Source organism: Puma concolor, chromosome E2 (genome assembly GCF_028749965.1).
Source record: "Puma concolor isolate L17-30 chromosome E2, mPumCon1.1.hap2, whole genome shotgun sequence".
In the NCBI taxonomy this organism is placed as follows: Eukaryota; Metazoa; Chordata; class Mammalia; order Carnivora; family Felidae; genus Puma; species Puma concolor.
The window spans coordinates 59257854-59273178 of NC_141681.1; the positions used below are offsets into that span (position 1 = coordinate 59257854).

At 62.0% G+C, this 15325-nt stretch overlaps 1 protein-coding gene across 1 annotated transcript; it reads left to right on the top strand.

Annotated features, from left to right (window-relative positions):
- The first annotated feature begins 781 nt into the window (after positions 1-781).
- Positions 782-15034, top strand: TTYH1 (tweety family member 1). Its single transcript, XM_086690673.1, has 13 exons — positions 782-1012; positions 3612-3790; positions 5675-5786; positions 6253-6473; positions 8844-8939; positions 10204-10276; positions 10595-10670; positions 11100-11155; positions 11298-11390; positions 11533-11625; positions 14363-14505; positions 14625-14670; positions 14760-15034. Exons 1-13 carry the CDS (start codon positions 887-889, stop codon positions 14796-14798), a joined length of 1353 nt encoding a protein of 450 aa, XP_086546799.1. The 5' UTR covers positions 782-886; the 3' UTR covers positions 14799-15034.
- Positions 15035-15325: the final 291 nt, after the last annotated feature.

Genomic DNA, 15325 nt, shown 5'->3' on the forward strand with positions numbered 1-15325 from the left:
AGTGGCTGGGTCCCCTCCAAGGGTCTCTACTTCCCAACTTACTGGTGTGGCATCAGTGGGTTCCTGTGAGACTCAACATCGAGAGTGGCTGGAAAAATACTTTATAAACTGTAAAGTGAATGGCAAGGAATAGGGGGAGTGGGAAATCCTTATGTACATTGAAGTAATCCTTAATGAGCTTGGACAGGTTCTTAAACACCTGTCAGGCATTCTTATAAGGATGGGAGGGGGTCCCTGGAGAGATGAGCCGGGTTCTTCTATCTAGAGGTAGGAGGGGTCCTTAACACTGGTATGCAGGCGTACCTTCTAGAGTGGTCTGCACACATAGGAAGGTTTGTTGACAGAAGATGTGCTCTTATACACACTTACAAACGCGGGGCTTCTAGCCACATGGCATCCTTGATAAGCCAGAGTACCCTCACACACAGAAATGAAGGTTTTTTTATGGGTGCAATTGACCGCCGTTTGGAAAATGCTGTGCAAATACTTAGCGACCTTTGCACAGACCTAAAAATTCTTCCTAGAGATAAAGGCATCTTTCTGCCGCTGCAGGGTGAGATCACAGTATGAGCGGCCTCATTCGGACAAGGCCGTCGCCGGACCGAGTGGTACCTGCGCCCGCCACGGGTGGGAGCCGTCACCGAGGGGCGGAGCGCTGGGGGCCCCGCTTGCGGCGCCGCAGTCCCCCCGGCAGCCACCAGGGGCAGCACGGTCCCCTCCTGGCCCTCGCCTCCCCCCTCCTCCCCCAATCTCCGCCCCCCACCCTCTCCCTCCCCCTGCTCCGCTCCCCTGAGCCCCGCCAGACCCCGCTCCGCCCGCGCCCCGCTCCGCTGTCGAGGCTCCCGCAGCCCCGGCATTCGTCCCCGCTGCGCCCTCCCCGGGGGCTATGGGGGCGCCCCCGGGCTACCGACCCTCGGCTTGGGTGCATTTGCTCCACCAGCTGCCCCGCGCCGACTTCCAGCTCCGCCCGGTACCCAGCGGCTTCGCGCCCCAAGAGCAAGAATACCAGCAGGTGGGAGCGGGCGCGGGGGTCCTGGGGGCGGGGGCGCGGAGGGTGGGCAGAGCTGAGGGGTCCCGAGGGAGGAGGGGGCTGGGTGGCAGAGTCCTGTGTTCTCCGCAGGTGGGAGCCGGGCCCGGACTTCGGGGTATCTGAAAGAGCAGGACGTGAGGCTCCCCTACCTGGAGGTTCCCCTGGGACGGGCGCTGGGGGCCGGAGCCCTGGCTCCTTAAGTGAGGGAGGGCCCGGGGCCTGGACCCCTCAGTCCCACAAGGAAGGGACCCCAGGGTTTCGGGAGCTGTCTGGGAAGCGAGCCTCCAGGGCCACCAGGGAGACAGGTCCACTCTCCGTGTCCTAAAAGATGACCCCTCCCCTGATAGGGTTGGGGCAGTCCAGGTGAACATGTCCCAGGTAAGGTACGACTTGGGAGAGACAGGAACCGATCGCGGTGGGGAGGAAGAAGGCTGGGGTGCCTCGGTCCAGGACGGGATTGAGACCTGAAATGGGGAAGGGGCGTGAGGGGTTCAGGGCCAGGGATGGGGGACTGAGCTGGTGGTCCTGGCAGAGGAAGCTTGCAGCCTGTATGTACATTCCGGGGTGTGTGTGTGTGTTGGGGGGGGGGGGGCGTCCAGCGCGCTGGGGCGCGTGGGGGTGGGGATGAAGAGGAGGTTCCTTTTGGGGACCAGAGGATGACAGAAATGGGTCCGGAGGGTGGGGCTGGGTGGGAACCTGACAGGCAGCGGTCCCTGGGGAAGGGGGCCCAGCCTGGGTCAGCTCCAGAAAGGGGGAGAAAGAACTGTCCCCTGACCCAGTTTAATTCAAGTCCTTGGCTTTGAGATTAATGAGAAGCAAGGCTTGGCCGGGGACGGGGTGGGGGGAGTGCGTGTGTCGGGGGCAGGGTGGGGGGGTGGGGTGGAGCTGGGGGTCAGGGTGGAGCTAAGGGTCCCGGGCCCTGCCTGGAGGGTCTAGGCCCCTCGGATCTGTGCAGGAGGAGCTCCTGGGATAGAGGGCTGGGGATTGGAGAGCTTAGGGGTGGGGGGGTCCCAGAAAAGCAGAGAGGGGGATGTGTGCTGTATTGTGAGCTATTTGGGTCATGGCTGTGCCAGCCGGGAGCAGCTCCTCCCTGCCACTCCGCGCCGCCCTCTCCCCACCAAATGGGGACCGCCAACCCCCTTGCCCACAGCCTCAGGCTTACACAACGACGACCTCCAGTGCCGGTCACCGACGCCCCCTCACGGCCGGGGAGACCTGCCCACACAGCCAAGCACCAGTAGCTGGCCTGGTCCCAGTCACTGCCGGAGGCTCTCGGAGAGGCTCACTCCGCCCCCGTCATCGACAGGGTGACAGGTCTGGGACACGCACAAAGTCACACGGCCCGGGAGGGGACACTGCCCCCCAGGGAGATTACCACTGTGGGCACGGCTGGAAAAAGTCAGGCGCTGGGTGCCACCAGGCTGGAAGAGACACTCACACACACCCACATAGTCACATGTACATACACACACTCACACGCACGTTCCTGCCCTCACTTACACACTCACACATGCCCCATACTCACACAGTCACATAGACATACACACTCACAATTCCCTCAGTCACTCATACACCCCAAGCTCACTTGTATACACATACTTTCTCACCCACTTTCACATATATTCTTGCCCCCCCCCCCCCCACACACAGAGTCAGGTGTATCTCATGGTAGACAAACTCAGTCAAAGATAAAACACCCAGTTTCACAGCCAGACACGCAAATAAACCACACGCTTGTGTCACACACCCCACACTCCACCCTGCAGGGACAAAAGCAGAGAGCCTGTAGTTTATGGGAAATGGCATCAGGGAGCCTGGAGGTCTGGTTCTGTTCCCCACGTTGTCCCTACTGTGCTGTGTGGCTCCAGGTAACGCCCTGCCCCGTTCTGGGCGTGCGGAAGAGGACAGGAGTGCACGGCACCCGCTGTGAAATCCTGCCCTGTGGAGAGCCAGGTTGTGCCGCAAGGCTTTTCCAACTGCATGCGCCTGTTCTCTCCCTGCCTTTGGTTCTCTCTCTGTCTCTGTCCCAAGTCTCCATCTCTGAGCCTTGCACACGCTCTCACTGCCATGGAGGCTGTCACGCCCCCCTCCCTGTGAGTCCCTGGGTGACAGACTCACAGTGCGGTGGGTGTGCAGAGCTCAGCAGCAGGGGAGACAGCGAGCGGTGAGTGGGGAGGAGCAGCAAGGAGGAGGGGAGAGGCAGGCTGCCCACCCCCAACCTCGCGCACACATCTCCAGGAACAGGCGCCCCCGTCCACCCCCTGATCCCACTCGGTTCCGGAGACAGGTCCCAGCAGGCCCTGGGAGAGTCTCTATTCCAACTGCCTAGTGGGGGTGAGGAGGGACAGTCTCAGAGAGGGGAAGGTCACACGCAGAGTGGAACTGGAACCCAGGATTTGGGCCTCCGCTGACCCAGCTGCCAGCCTGGGAGGAGCTGGGGACCCCACCTTTCCCTACAGACTGAGAACCACAGGCTGGGCTTGACCCCCAATCTAGCCGGGGCTGCCTTCCACCTCCACTGGAATCCCCCACGTCCAGGACCTCCAGCCCCTCTGAGGCCTCCTGTCTCCCCCTTCCCCAGGCCCTGTTGCTGGTGGCGGCCTTGGCGGGCCTAGGCTTGGGCCTGAGCCTCATTTTCATTGCTGTCTACCTCATCCGCTTTTGCTGCTGCCGGCCCCCCGAGCCCCCTGGGGCCAAGAGCCCCCCACCCGGGGGAGGCTGTGTCACCTGGAGCTGTATCGCTGCCCTTCTCGTCGGCTGGTAATGGGGCCCCAGGGCGGGTGGGGAAGTGGGGACGGGGCTCCCCATGCTCGCGCTCAGTCTTCCGGAGGGTGTCCTAGCATCCCACCTCAGCCTTGACTCGGGAAAACAGCTCTCGTTGCGTGGATGGAGAAACTGAGTTTCGAGACGAGGAGTGACCTCCCAAGGACAGCCAGCCCTGCAGGAGGAGGCAGGGGTTAAGAGCTCGGGCTCGGTGGCCTTGTCACCGAATAGCTGTGCAGCTAGGGGATATAATCTCTCTAGGTCTCAGTTTCCACATCTCTAAAATGGACGCTATAGCAAAGCCCACCTGCTAGTTATGGTAAGATTAAATGAGAGCATGTACAGTGCCTGGCTCACAGTGGTACTCAGTAAATGGTGACTGGTGATGTCATTCATGAACTCTTCATTCATTCATTCATTCTGCAACTATTTCCTGGGGATCTACTGTGTGCCAGGAGATACCCAACTGCCCGGACAAGATTCTTGCCCTCATGGGGCTGATGATGTTCTAGTCAGGCAGACAGACATCGTAGGAATATTCAGAATCCCAGAGCAGACCCCGCGGCCCAGACCTGAGCGGGTCTCACTCCTTCCCACAGTAACCCACCTGGATTCAGGGTACTCACACCCAGGTTGGAAAGGCCAAGTCTCAGGGAGAGGCGGAAAGTAACTTTTCAAGGCCCTGCCTTTTTCTGTGACCCCCGGGGGGTGGGGGGAGAGGAAAGGAGGACTTGATGACCCACTGTTCAGCAGGAGCCAGCTCTAAGCACAGCCTTGGCCAGCAGGCCACACCCCCACCAGCGCAGGACAGTCGCCCTGTTCCCCAGGACTGGACCCGCTGGGGGCGGGGGGGGGGGGGGGGGGGGGTGGTGGCGGGCCGGGCTCTACCGCACCCCCTCGCTGCAGGAACCAGCAGAATGTGTTTGGGGGTGTCTGTGGGGGAGGGGGGCTGGGCGTCCTATATCCAAAATGCTTCCTCCTCGGGCTCTCTTGAGTGGGGGTGGACAGGAACGGTGGACAAAGGCCCCGTGGGGGAGAGACACGGCCGGCCCCCGCGGCCCGGGAACAAGAGCAGCTTTGTCTGCCCTCCAACAATGGGGGGGGAGGGGGGGCGCCAGGGCGGGCGTGGGATCCCAGGGCTGGGGGTGGGGCCCGGTAGTCGGGGCTGGGAACCGTGCGGGCGCCCGCCTCCCTCCGCCCAGTCCGGCGGCCCGGCCCCTCCGCGCAGGGACACTCCGGGGGCGGTGGGGGGAGGGACGGTCCCACATTCAGACCCCACAATGGAGCTCTGTGTGCTGGCCGCGGAGGGGCGGGGGCTCAGGCTTCTGGCCCATCGGCCCCACATTCCCTTGCTTCGCTCCCAGCTGGCCAGACGCTTGGGTCCTCGGGGATGGGGGAAGGCGGGGAGCTCCAGGCTGGGGTCCCCCAGGAGATGAGGGCTGGGGCCCTGCACTGCTAGGATCCCCCAGCAGGCAGGGAGGGGACGGCGGGGACCCCGAAGAGACAGGTGCTCCTGTCGGGGATGCTTGAGGGAAGGATGAGGAATGGATGTGCGGCCGGCGGTCCTGGGGGGGGGGGCGCTTCTCCTGGGGCTGGGCGTGCCGGGAGTTCGGCTCCAGTGAGGTTCGGGTTAAATCTGTCCCCCCCCCCTCCACCCACCATTAGCATCACAATGACGTCCCCGGGGCGGGGGAGTGGGGGGGGGGGGCTTCCCGTTACCTTGGCAACCGGTGGGGGCCAGGCTGGAGACGTTCCTTTCCCACGTCGGGCTGGACCAATGGGGTGGGGGTGGGAGCCAGGATTGGGTGTGTGAGGAGGTGGGGGGGACGCGGCCCCCAGGGTCCCAGGACAGGTTGTGATTTCCCGTCCCTCCCCTCTCAGCGCCGGCATTGGCATCGGTTTCTATGGCAACAGCGAGACCAGCGATGGGGTGTCCCAGCTCAGCTCGGCCCTGCTGCATGCCAACCACACGCTCAGCGCCATAGACCACCTGGTGAGGGGCCAGGCAGCGGCCAGACCGATCCCCCGAGGCACAGAGGGCCACCTCCCAGAGAAACTGGACCCCCACTCAGAGCCCAGCACCCATCCCTGAAACCCTGGGCCCCAGACTCAGAAGTTCAGGTTGCAACTTGTGGACCTCAGACTGGACACCTGGACCCCCATCCCTGACTGCCACCGGGACCTTAACCCAGATCTGGACCGTGGGGCTCGAACCTAGACCCCCCCCCCCTTCACACTTGGTCTCTACCGGGGACCCAAGCCACTGACCACCCAGGGTTCCTGATGGAGGCCGCAGGACTGTACCCCTCCGTCCTTTCCTCATTGCACAGATGTCCTAGCCCCTAGATCTCAGACACCTGCCACCGCTCACCTCTGCTTCACCCTCACAACTCTGTCCCCCAACCCTGGCCTCCCCGAAGAAGACCCTCCCCTGACCCCAGACTCACCCCTGCACACAGGTGTTGGAGACAGTGGAGAGGCTGGGTGAGGCAGTGGGGACAGAGCTGACCAGCCTGGAGGAGGTGCTCGCACAGCGCACGGAGCTGGTGGCTGCTGCCCGGGGCGCTCGGCGGCAGGCGGAGGCCGTGGCCCAGCAGCTGCAGGGGCTGGCCTTCTGGCGGGGAGTGCCCTTGAGCCCCCTGCAAGTGGCCGAAGATGTGTCCTTCGTGGAGGAGTACAGGTGGGTGACCGCTCCTTCAGCCTGGGTGGTTGTGCCTCCAGAGGACATCAGGCAATGTTGGGAGACGTGCTTGGTGGTCACCCCTGGGGGACGGGGAGCTACCGGCCCCGGTAGGCGGAGACCAGAGACGCGTCCTACAGTGCACAGGACGGTCCCTGCAGCAAGGGATGGCCTTTGTCAAGTGTCCGTAGTGCCCAGGTGGAGACACCCTGTGACACAGCTGGACCGAGTCGCCCCCCTCACCCCCGAGGATTCATCCGCTCACGCCCAGACTGGCACTACTCTTCTCGGTCACCCACCCATGTGACACGTGTATCCACTCAGCACACGTTTGTTTAGCACCTTGCGTGCAAGAGAGACATACCCGAGTGATTGGGAACGGGAGCTCTAAAGCCAGAGGGCCACTCCCTAACCGTGTGACAAGTTCCTCACGAGTTCTGTGCCTCAGTGTCCCAATCTGTGAAACGGGAATAATGGATAGTGTTCCCCTCATGGGATTGTTGAGGAGTAGACGCGTCCGTATCCGTTAAGTGCTTCCAGCAGCGACCAGCCCGTTCTGTACGGTTGTCTGTGAGATGTAAGTTTTTGTTAAGACAGACGACAACCCCTGCCCGTCTTCCAGGAAGGGGGCCAATAAGGAACACACACGAGTAAAATATTTTCTCCAAGGTGGTGGGTGGGGGGAGCTCGGGAGAAAATTGAGCAGGAGACATGGGTGGGCTGGGTCCAGAGGCTGGCAGGGGCTGGGGGCTGCAGGGGAGGCCTGGGAAGGCCACACAGAGAAGGTGGAGGCAGACTAGGACTGAAGCGGCCCGTGACGAGGATGGCCCACAGGCGGTCAGATGGGCCTGGGTCCCCGTGAGGACAGCTTCTGCTTTGTGGCTGAGCCCAGAGGCCGCACGTACCAGGCCTCAGCCCCCTTCCAGGGGTTCCGGTAGCTGTGCAGAACTCCACTGGGGTGAGGCAGGCCCACCACCAACGGGAAACATCTGAATGCACCAACATGAGAGTGCCTGGCACTTGGGAGTCGTCCCTCAACGAAGGTGGCCAGTTTCCTGCAAGAGAACCGGGGCCCCTGGAGGGAGAGCTTCCTGGCAGAGTTCCTGGAGGCTGAGAGCAGGAGTTCACAGCACACAACTAGGGCAGGAGGCTGGGCTGCCCCTGACGGAAGTGAGAGTGAGCTGCCGTGTGCATGTGCCGCGCGCATGTGCGGTGTGTGCGTGCGGTGTGCTGTGTGCCATGTGCCGTGGGGACACTGGCAGCGAAAGCGTGGAGGTCTACTGGGTCACGCGGCCCAGCTCCTTCCCTGGGAAGGAGGGTCCCTGCCACTCTGGGGCCCCAGCCTGGGCACAGCCGCGTGGGGAGCAGTGCGAGTGATGCCGTGCGCTGAGCGCGCTCTGGGGCCGTGCTCCATCAGAGTGAATCAGTCACTGAGACCTAAGTAAGTAACACTTGAAGTTCCCTGGCTAGCGTTCGAGCTCGTATTTAAGTGTGTCCATGTGCTTGGAACCCTTCTTTTTTTTATTATTATTATTTTTTTGTATTTTTAATTTATGTTAATTTATTTTATTTATGTTTTTATTATTTATTTATTTATTATTTTTTTATTAAAAAATTTTTTTTCTTAATGTTTTTATTTATTTTTGAGACAGAGACAGAGCATGAGCAGGGAAGGGGCACAGAGAGAGGGAGACACAGAATCAGAAGCAGGCTCCAGGCTCTGAGCTGTCAGCACAGAGCCTGATGTGGGGCTCGAACTCACAGACTGTGAGATCATGACCCGAGCCGAAGTCGGACGCTCAACCGACTGAGCCACCCAGGCGCCCTTGGCACCCTTCTAAGTGCTCTCCCACTAGCCTTGCGACAAGCTCTTGGAGTAGGTGCTGCTGTTCTCCCCCCGTGGTACAGGCGGGGAAACCGAGGCACAGGAGGCAAAGTCCCAGAGACAAGGGTTGTGTGCAGCTAGGAGGCAGAGTGAGGCTGGCCCCGAGCCCCAGGCCGTGCAATGTGACACTCAGCGCGCCTGGGAATGACTCACTTCACCCTGCAGCCTGGGGAGGCAGGTGGGGCTCCAGGAGGCCAATCACTTGTGCCTGTTAGCGGGCTTCTGCTCGCTGCCATCCGGGAACGGGTCCAGGCGCCCTGGCCCTGGGACCTGCGCCCTGAAGGGCTACGGCGGCCCGCCTCCCAGCGCACCCGTTTCATGATGAGCCAGCTGCAGCCCGGGGGCCTGGCGGCTGGGGAGGGGGGGGGCCCGCATGGTCAGGCAGAGCAGGGCATGCATGTTGGGGAGCCGTCCCCCTGTGCCAAGTCCTGGCCTGGGAGCCGGGGTGCTGAAGGCTGATTTGTCTCACTCTGTCCCTTCTCCAGGTGGCTGGCCTACGTCCTCCTGCTGCTGCTGGAGCTGCTGGTCTGTCTCTTCACGCTCCTGGGCCTGGCAAAGCAGAGCAAGTGGCTGGTGATCGTGTAAGAGCGGGCGTCCTCGTGGCAGGCGGGCTCACGTCACAGCACGAGGGGACCTCTTTCCATCCCACGGCGCTCTTGCGAGAGGGACCACTGCCGTCCTTCCCAGCCTCGTACTGCTTTCGTGCCCCCATCCCACAGGCTTGCCCCCGAGGGTCCTGGGCTGGGCCAGCGCGTGCAGAGAAACCAGGCCTGGAGCAGCCCGGGAGGCACGGGGCAGACCTGGAAACGCAGGATTCGAGGCCACGCGGGTGCTCCAAATCCTAGAAAAAAGCCTGTAACGGTCGTGCTTGGGAAGGGGGTGATTGCTGACTTCTGCTGAGGACTGTGCACACACAACCACCTGTGAACAAGGGGCCCCTCAGGCACCTGATGTGCAGAGGAGGGACCAAGGCAGAAGGCAACCACATCCGAGGCTGCGTGGCCATTGTGTGGCTCAAGGGAATCTCAGTACCACTCTCTGATTTAACGGCTCGTTAAATACGGCCAGCTCTCTTCTGGAACCTGCAGGCTGACCCTGTGAGGAAATGCTTTCCTTCTCCCCATTTGACACAGGGGGGACTGGGGCTCGGAGAGGTTGGGCCTCCTGCTCAGGGCTGCACAGCCAGGGAATGCTGGAGCTGGTGTTTGACTCAGGCCAGCCTATGCCACTCAGGGGGGCCCTTGCTTCCTCCCTGCCTCTGGGGGCCCTGCTGGGGCTCCCTGGTCTCCACGCCCACCTTGGGTAAGAAGTGCCACTGTCCCATGCAGGCTCCCCCTGAGGCTTCCGGACGGTGACCACCCTCCAGTGCTAACCCTCGCGCCCAGACCCCATCCCTAGAGAAAACTCAGGCTGCAGTTTCAGCCTTGGCTATGTCCCCGCTCCTCGGGGGAGGAGTCTGGACAGAGCAGGAGGCTGACCAAGCTATGCTCAAACCTGGGAGGCACGTTTGCGGCTTGCTGGGCTCCTGTGAACTCAAAGCCAGGAAGGAGCCCAGAAGCAGGCGGTAGCTCTCCCAGAATCCCGGTGCAAGGCAGGGGCAGAGCCGGGCTGGGATCTGGGGTGCTGGCTTGCCAGCCCAGGGCCCTCCTCACTGTCTTCCCCCCTCACCCCTGGGGAAGCAAGCTGAAGTTGTTCAGCTTGATGTCAACAACCACAGATCTACAACCTGCACTCCCCACCCCCGCCCAGTTTCTCTGCCCCTACTTCTGCCCCTCCAGGCTCCAGAGGGTGGTAGGGAAGGGGGGCTGTGATGGGATGGACCGTGATGAGTCCCCCCCTTTATAGGATGGCAGTGATGAGTCTCCTAGTTCTTGTCCTGAGCTGGGGCTCCATGGGCCTGGAGGCGGCTACAGCTGTGGTGAGTGCTGCAGGCCAGGCCCCTGGGCCCTGGGACTGCATCCCGGGGCAGACCCTGAGAGGAAGGACTTGGGGCCAGGATCCCAGGTTCTGAGGTCTAGATCCTGAGGGCTGGAAGCTAGAGCCTTGGATACGTGTGTTCTAAGGGAGGGGGGGCTGGGGGCCCAGACTCCTGGGTCTGAGGGAGGAGGGGCTGGGGGCCTGGACTCCTGGCTTCCCAGGGCTGGGGGCTGGGCTGTTATCCAGACACTGAGTTCTGTGCGAGTGTGGAACTAGAAAAGTTTCTGGTCTGAGCCCTTTTTCCTGATGCTTCTCTCAGGGCCTTAGCGACTTCTGCTCCAGTCCTGACACCTACATCCTGAACCTGACCGAGGAGGAGACCGGGCTCGATTCAGGTGATCCCATCAACCCAGCGCAGGCCCTGGGTCCTCAGGCCTCTGTGCCCAGTCCCACCTGGGGTGGGGTTGGGGGCTCAGTCTCAGAAGCTCTCGGCACCTCTCCTGATGGGCTGGGAAAGAGAGGGATACAGACCAGAGGAGGGGCTGGGCCCGCCTCCCCAGGAATGGGAGGAAATGGGACTGCAGAAGATCCGGTTCCAGGGGAGTGTGGAGAGCCGCGTGTTTCTGACTGTGGCTGCAGAAGGGAGGCTGTGTTAGCCTGTCCCTGAATGCCAGGCCTCTGGGACCACAGGAGGGTCCTGGGCTGGGGAGACGCCCCTGGCCCTGAGGGTGGAAAGACAGGGCCCTGCCCCTTCCCACCTTTGCCCTAGGGAGGCGCTGGGGACCCAGGCTCATGGCCTCCCCCCTCTTTCCCTCCTGCTTCAGACATCCTGAACTATTATTTCCTCTGCAACCAGGCAGTCTCCAACCCCTTTCAACAGGTTAGGGGTGCGGGCAAGGGAGCCGGGCGGAGGAGGGCGGGCTGGGGCCTGGACTGCAGGTTCTGGGGGGGGGATGTAGGCGCCAGGATGCAGAGCGGGCCGGGGGCGCGGACTACCCGGTTCTCCCTCTGTCTTCCCGCAGAGGCTGACTCTGTCCCAGCGGGCTCTGGCCAACATCCACTCCCAGCTGCAGGGCCTGGAGCGAGAAGCTGTCCCCCAGTTCCCTGATGCGCGGGTGCGCAGGCCGCTCCCAGGGGAAGGAGGCGGGGCGGCGGGTGGGGGCTCGCGGCCTGTGGGCGGGGTCCGTCCAGAGGGGCGGAGCCCGGGGGACCGCGCGGCCTGAGGAGTGCGTGGGGTAACACTCCACTCCCGTGCAGAAGCCTCTGCTGTCCTTGGAGGAGACGCTCAATGTCACAGAAGGAAACTTCCACCAGTTGGTGGCTCTGCTGCACTGTCGCGGCCTGCACAAGGTGAGCCCTGTCCCTTTGTCCAAATTCTTCTTCCAGGGAGCCCTCCGGTCTTTCTCCCACCGACCCTGAGAAATCCTTACGTTTATCTCTATTATTTATCTGCCATATAGCTGTTCTCTACCTACCTACCTATCACCTATCTATCATCTGTATTCCTCCTCCCCGCTCACCCCACCCCTCCCTTGCTCCCTGCCTTCCTCCTCGAGCCTGTGCTGGTTAGGGAATTCTGGAGCAAGACATGCCTGGGGTCCAGTCCTGGCTCCTGACCTCAGGCAAGTCACTACCTACTCTGTGCCTCAGTTTCCTCGCTTATAAAACCGAGGTTGCAGGGGGTCAGCAGCTGTAAAGCTCTTGTGGGGGGGGGGGGTGGTGGTCTCATCGTACTGAGGCAGCACGGGTGGGCAGGGCACCCCATAGAAAGAATGCCTGGTTTCCTACAGACTCAGTCCGCTTTGGCCACTGGCAGGGGAGCACCCCTGAACCCCGGTTTCCCTCCCCGGTGAAAGGAGGGAGAGGACACCTGCTTTCCTGCGCGGGACCGCCGTCCTCCCCGCACGCACGGGGCTTTGCTGTGTGCGTTACTGCTGGTAGCTCCCTGAGCCCTCATTCGTCACGCTGTCGGTCGGAAGGAAATGCTGTCCTTGCCCCACCTAACGCACTTGGAAGATAAGGGGCAGAGGACTGGGTCCCAGAGGCCTCGTTCCCCTCTCTCTGTGAGCCTCCACAGCCAGGCAGTCACCCAGTGTCATGCCCTGATTTCTTCGTCCCACCCCCATCCCAAGGGCCCACTGCAGCTCAGGCCTCTTTTCCCCTGGAGGACACGTGCCTCCTCGGCCCTTGTGGTGTGTCCCCTCATGGGCCCTCAACAGGGCTGCCAGATGTACCAAACAAATAACCTCTTTACTGTTAGGTATGTCCCATGCTGTGTTGGGAAGGTGCTTGTACTAAAATTTTTTGCTGTCGGGCATCTGAAATTCAAACCTAAGTGGGCATCCTGCCTTTGTTCTGGAGACCCTATCAGGGATCTGAACAGGCCCTTGCTGTGATCACATCCCTTCCATAGCTCCCACTGTCCCCAAAGCTTCGGAGGTTGGCACTCTAACAAGGGGGCCATGGGGGACACAATGAAGCAATACTCAGGGTTGCTGAACACCTGAGCTGCAAAATCCTGGAAAGCACCCCGACTTTCCATGGAAGGGCAAACTGGGCCCCACAGATCACTCACTCTCTGGTCCAGGCCAACACTGGGCTGGACTGTGCTTCCCAAGGTTCATTGTGGACAGAGGGAAGGAAGGGAGGGAGAAGGGTGGGTCAGAGTCTCACCTTCCACTGGTGTGCCATGTGACCCTTGGCCTCAGTTTCCCCTCTCTAGGCTCTAGGGTCCCCACATACTAAAATCAGGATTGACATCAGGGATAAAGTGCCAGGAGGGTGGGTCTGGAGCCTCAGAGGCCTGGCTCCAATCCCAGCTCTGCCCCTTCCAGGCTGTGTGACTCTGGGCAAGTGGCTTGCCGTCTCTGGGCTTCAACTTTCTGCCACTGCAAAAGGCAGCAGTGTGAGGGGGAGCTGATCTCTGCCTTGCAGGGCTATGAGGAGGGTAGGTGCCTGATACAGTAAAAACAGAAGGCCCCACCGCCCCGACGGGCCCCTCCCTTGTGACACACTGGCTCAGTACCAGGCACCCCTGCCCGCCAGCCAAGGACTCAAGCCAGAAACCTTCTAGAAGCATCCTTCTTGCTGTCTGTCAGCAAGCCATTACCTCCCGCAGCCATTCCCCAGGCAAGTTCTGCTGGCCCTTCCTCTGAAACCCACCCGGGCTCTGAGCATGACTCACTCCACCCCTGCTGTACCCTGGTCACCCTCCTCACCTCCCACCCAGTGGCCACACAGTATTTCCCCTGTTCCCCTGCTTGTCCCCCCCACCCCCCATCTGTCCTCCCCGAAACAGCTAACAGCTGGCTGAGCCTCACACACAATCCGATCAAGTTCTTTCTCTGCTAAAACCCTTCAGCGACTCCCCTGCACACGGATTAAAGTCCAGTTCCACGCCTCGCCTGCAGGGGGCCCGGGCTGCTCCTAGCCTCCGCCCCTCACACCCCCTCCCTGCACAGGCCACAGCAGCCCTCAGACGGCTCCGGCTCCGGGGCCTCGAGCGGGCACGTGCCTTCCTGCCAGGATCCGTCCCCGCTGCTGCCAGGGCCCAGCACTGCCTTCTGGTCCCCTCTCGGCTTCCTGTGACCTGAAATGACCTCACTACGTGCAAGGTGCCATTCTGAGTCCGTGGCTCTTCTTAGCGAGGTTCTGAGCCAGAGATCCTGCCCCCAGGGGACGTTTGGGGGTGCACAGAGACATGTCTGGGTTGTCACAACCGGGGAGGGGGTGCTACTGGCATCCAGTGGATAGAGCCCAGAGAGGCTGTCCAACATCCTCCAGTGCACGGGACAGCCCCACACTAGACCAAGGCTGAGCTGGTGTGGCGGCTGGGGGTGCAGTGGAGAGGAGGCCATGATTTGGGTTTATACCTCCAGGTACAATGACTGTGCTTGGAGCACCTCCAGGGTGCTTGGACTGAGTCCAGGTGACAGGGGAGGAAACCGAGGCACAGAGAGGTCAAGTGACTTGCCCAGCAGGGCACAGCCAGGTGGGCGGTCTGAGCCGTGCACACTGTGTGTGTGTGTGGTGGGGGGGACCTGGGGGAGGGGCGCTGCCCGCTGACACCCTCCCCCGCCCACCCCAGGACTACGGCGCTGCCCTTCGGGGCCTGTGTGAGGATGCCCTGGAAGGCCTGCTCCTCCTGCTGCTCTTCTCCCTCCTGTCCGCGGGGGCCCTAGCCACCGCCTTGTGCAGCCTGCCCCGCGCCTGGGCCCTCTTCCCGCCCAGGTCAGGAGGGGAGGGGGCGTGGTCCCGGGAGTGGTGGTGGGGTGACGACCCCTGGACCGCGGCTGGTGTTGGGGGTCAGCCTCCTCATGGAGCCCCCATCCTGCCTCTCTGCCACTCAGTGACGACTATGATGACACAGATGACGACGACCCTTTCAACCCTCAGGTAGTGGACCCGCTGGTCTGGGGGAGGGGCTGGGGGCCTGCACCACGGCGCCAGACCCCCTCCGTGCCCTGTCCCCAATCTCCCTGCAGGAATCCAAGCGCTTTGTGCAGTGGCAGTCATCCATCTGAGCCCCTCCTCCACGCCGGACTGGAGCCCGTGACCCCCACCCCGGTGAGCTTCCAGAGAGCGACACCCCGGTTCCCGGAGCTGCCGCTGCTCTCCTGTCCCTCACTCTGGGGACCGGGGCGGCCCTGCCGTCTGCATCGGGCCCCTGTGTCTGCCTCTCCCTGCGGTTCCTTCCCTGGCGGCCGGAGAAGATCCCACTGACCCAGCCTGACCGGGCTCTCACCACTAACAGCACCTCTACTATACGCTCCTACCCAGGGGGCAGGCCGGGGCCTGGGGCTGGCAGGCAGGGATGGCCAGCTAGCCCCGCACCCTTCACCCTTGGCCACTAGGCCCATCCTTGCAGGGACACAAGTGCCCGGCCTCTGCCATGCCCCAGGGGGCTTAGGGCTGTGACCTCCACTTGCGGCACTAACTTGGGAATGGGTTGATTTGAAATAAAAGGGAAAACTTTATTTTACAAGCAGCTGGGTCCTTATTTCTCTCCTCCCTGATCTGGCCTCCCAGCTGGGGCCCAGGGACCCCCTCA

Coding starts and splice junctions, on each gene's coding strand:
- TTYH1 (XM_086690673.1), top strand. CDS start 887: ATGGGGGCGCCCCCGGGCTACCGACCCTCGGCTTGGGTGCATTTGCTC. Junction 6,474..8,843: donor TCCTTCGTGGAGGAGTACAG/GTGGGTGACCGC, acceptor TCCCTTCTCCAG/GTGGCTGGCCTACGTCCTCC. Junction 10,671..11,099: donor GGAGACCGGGCTCGATTCAG/GTGATCCCATCA, acceptor CTCCTGCTTCAG/ACATCCTGAACTATTATTTC.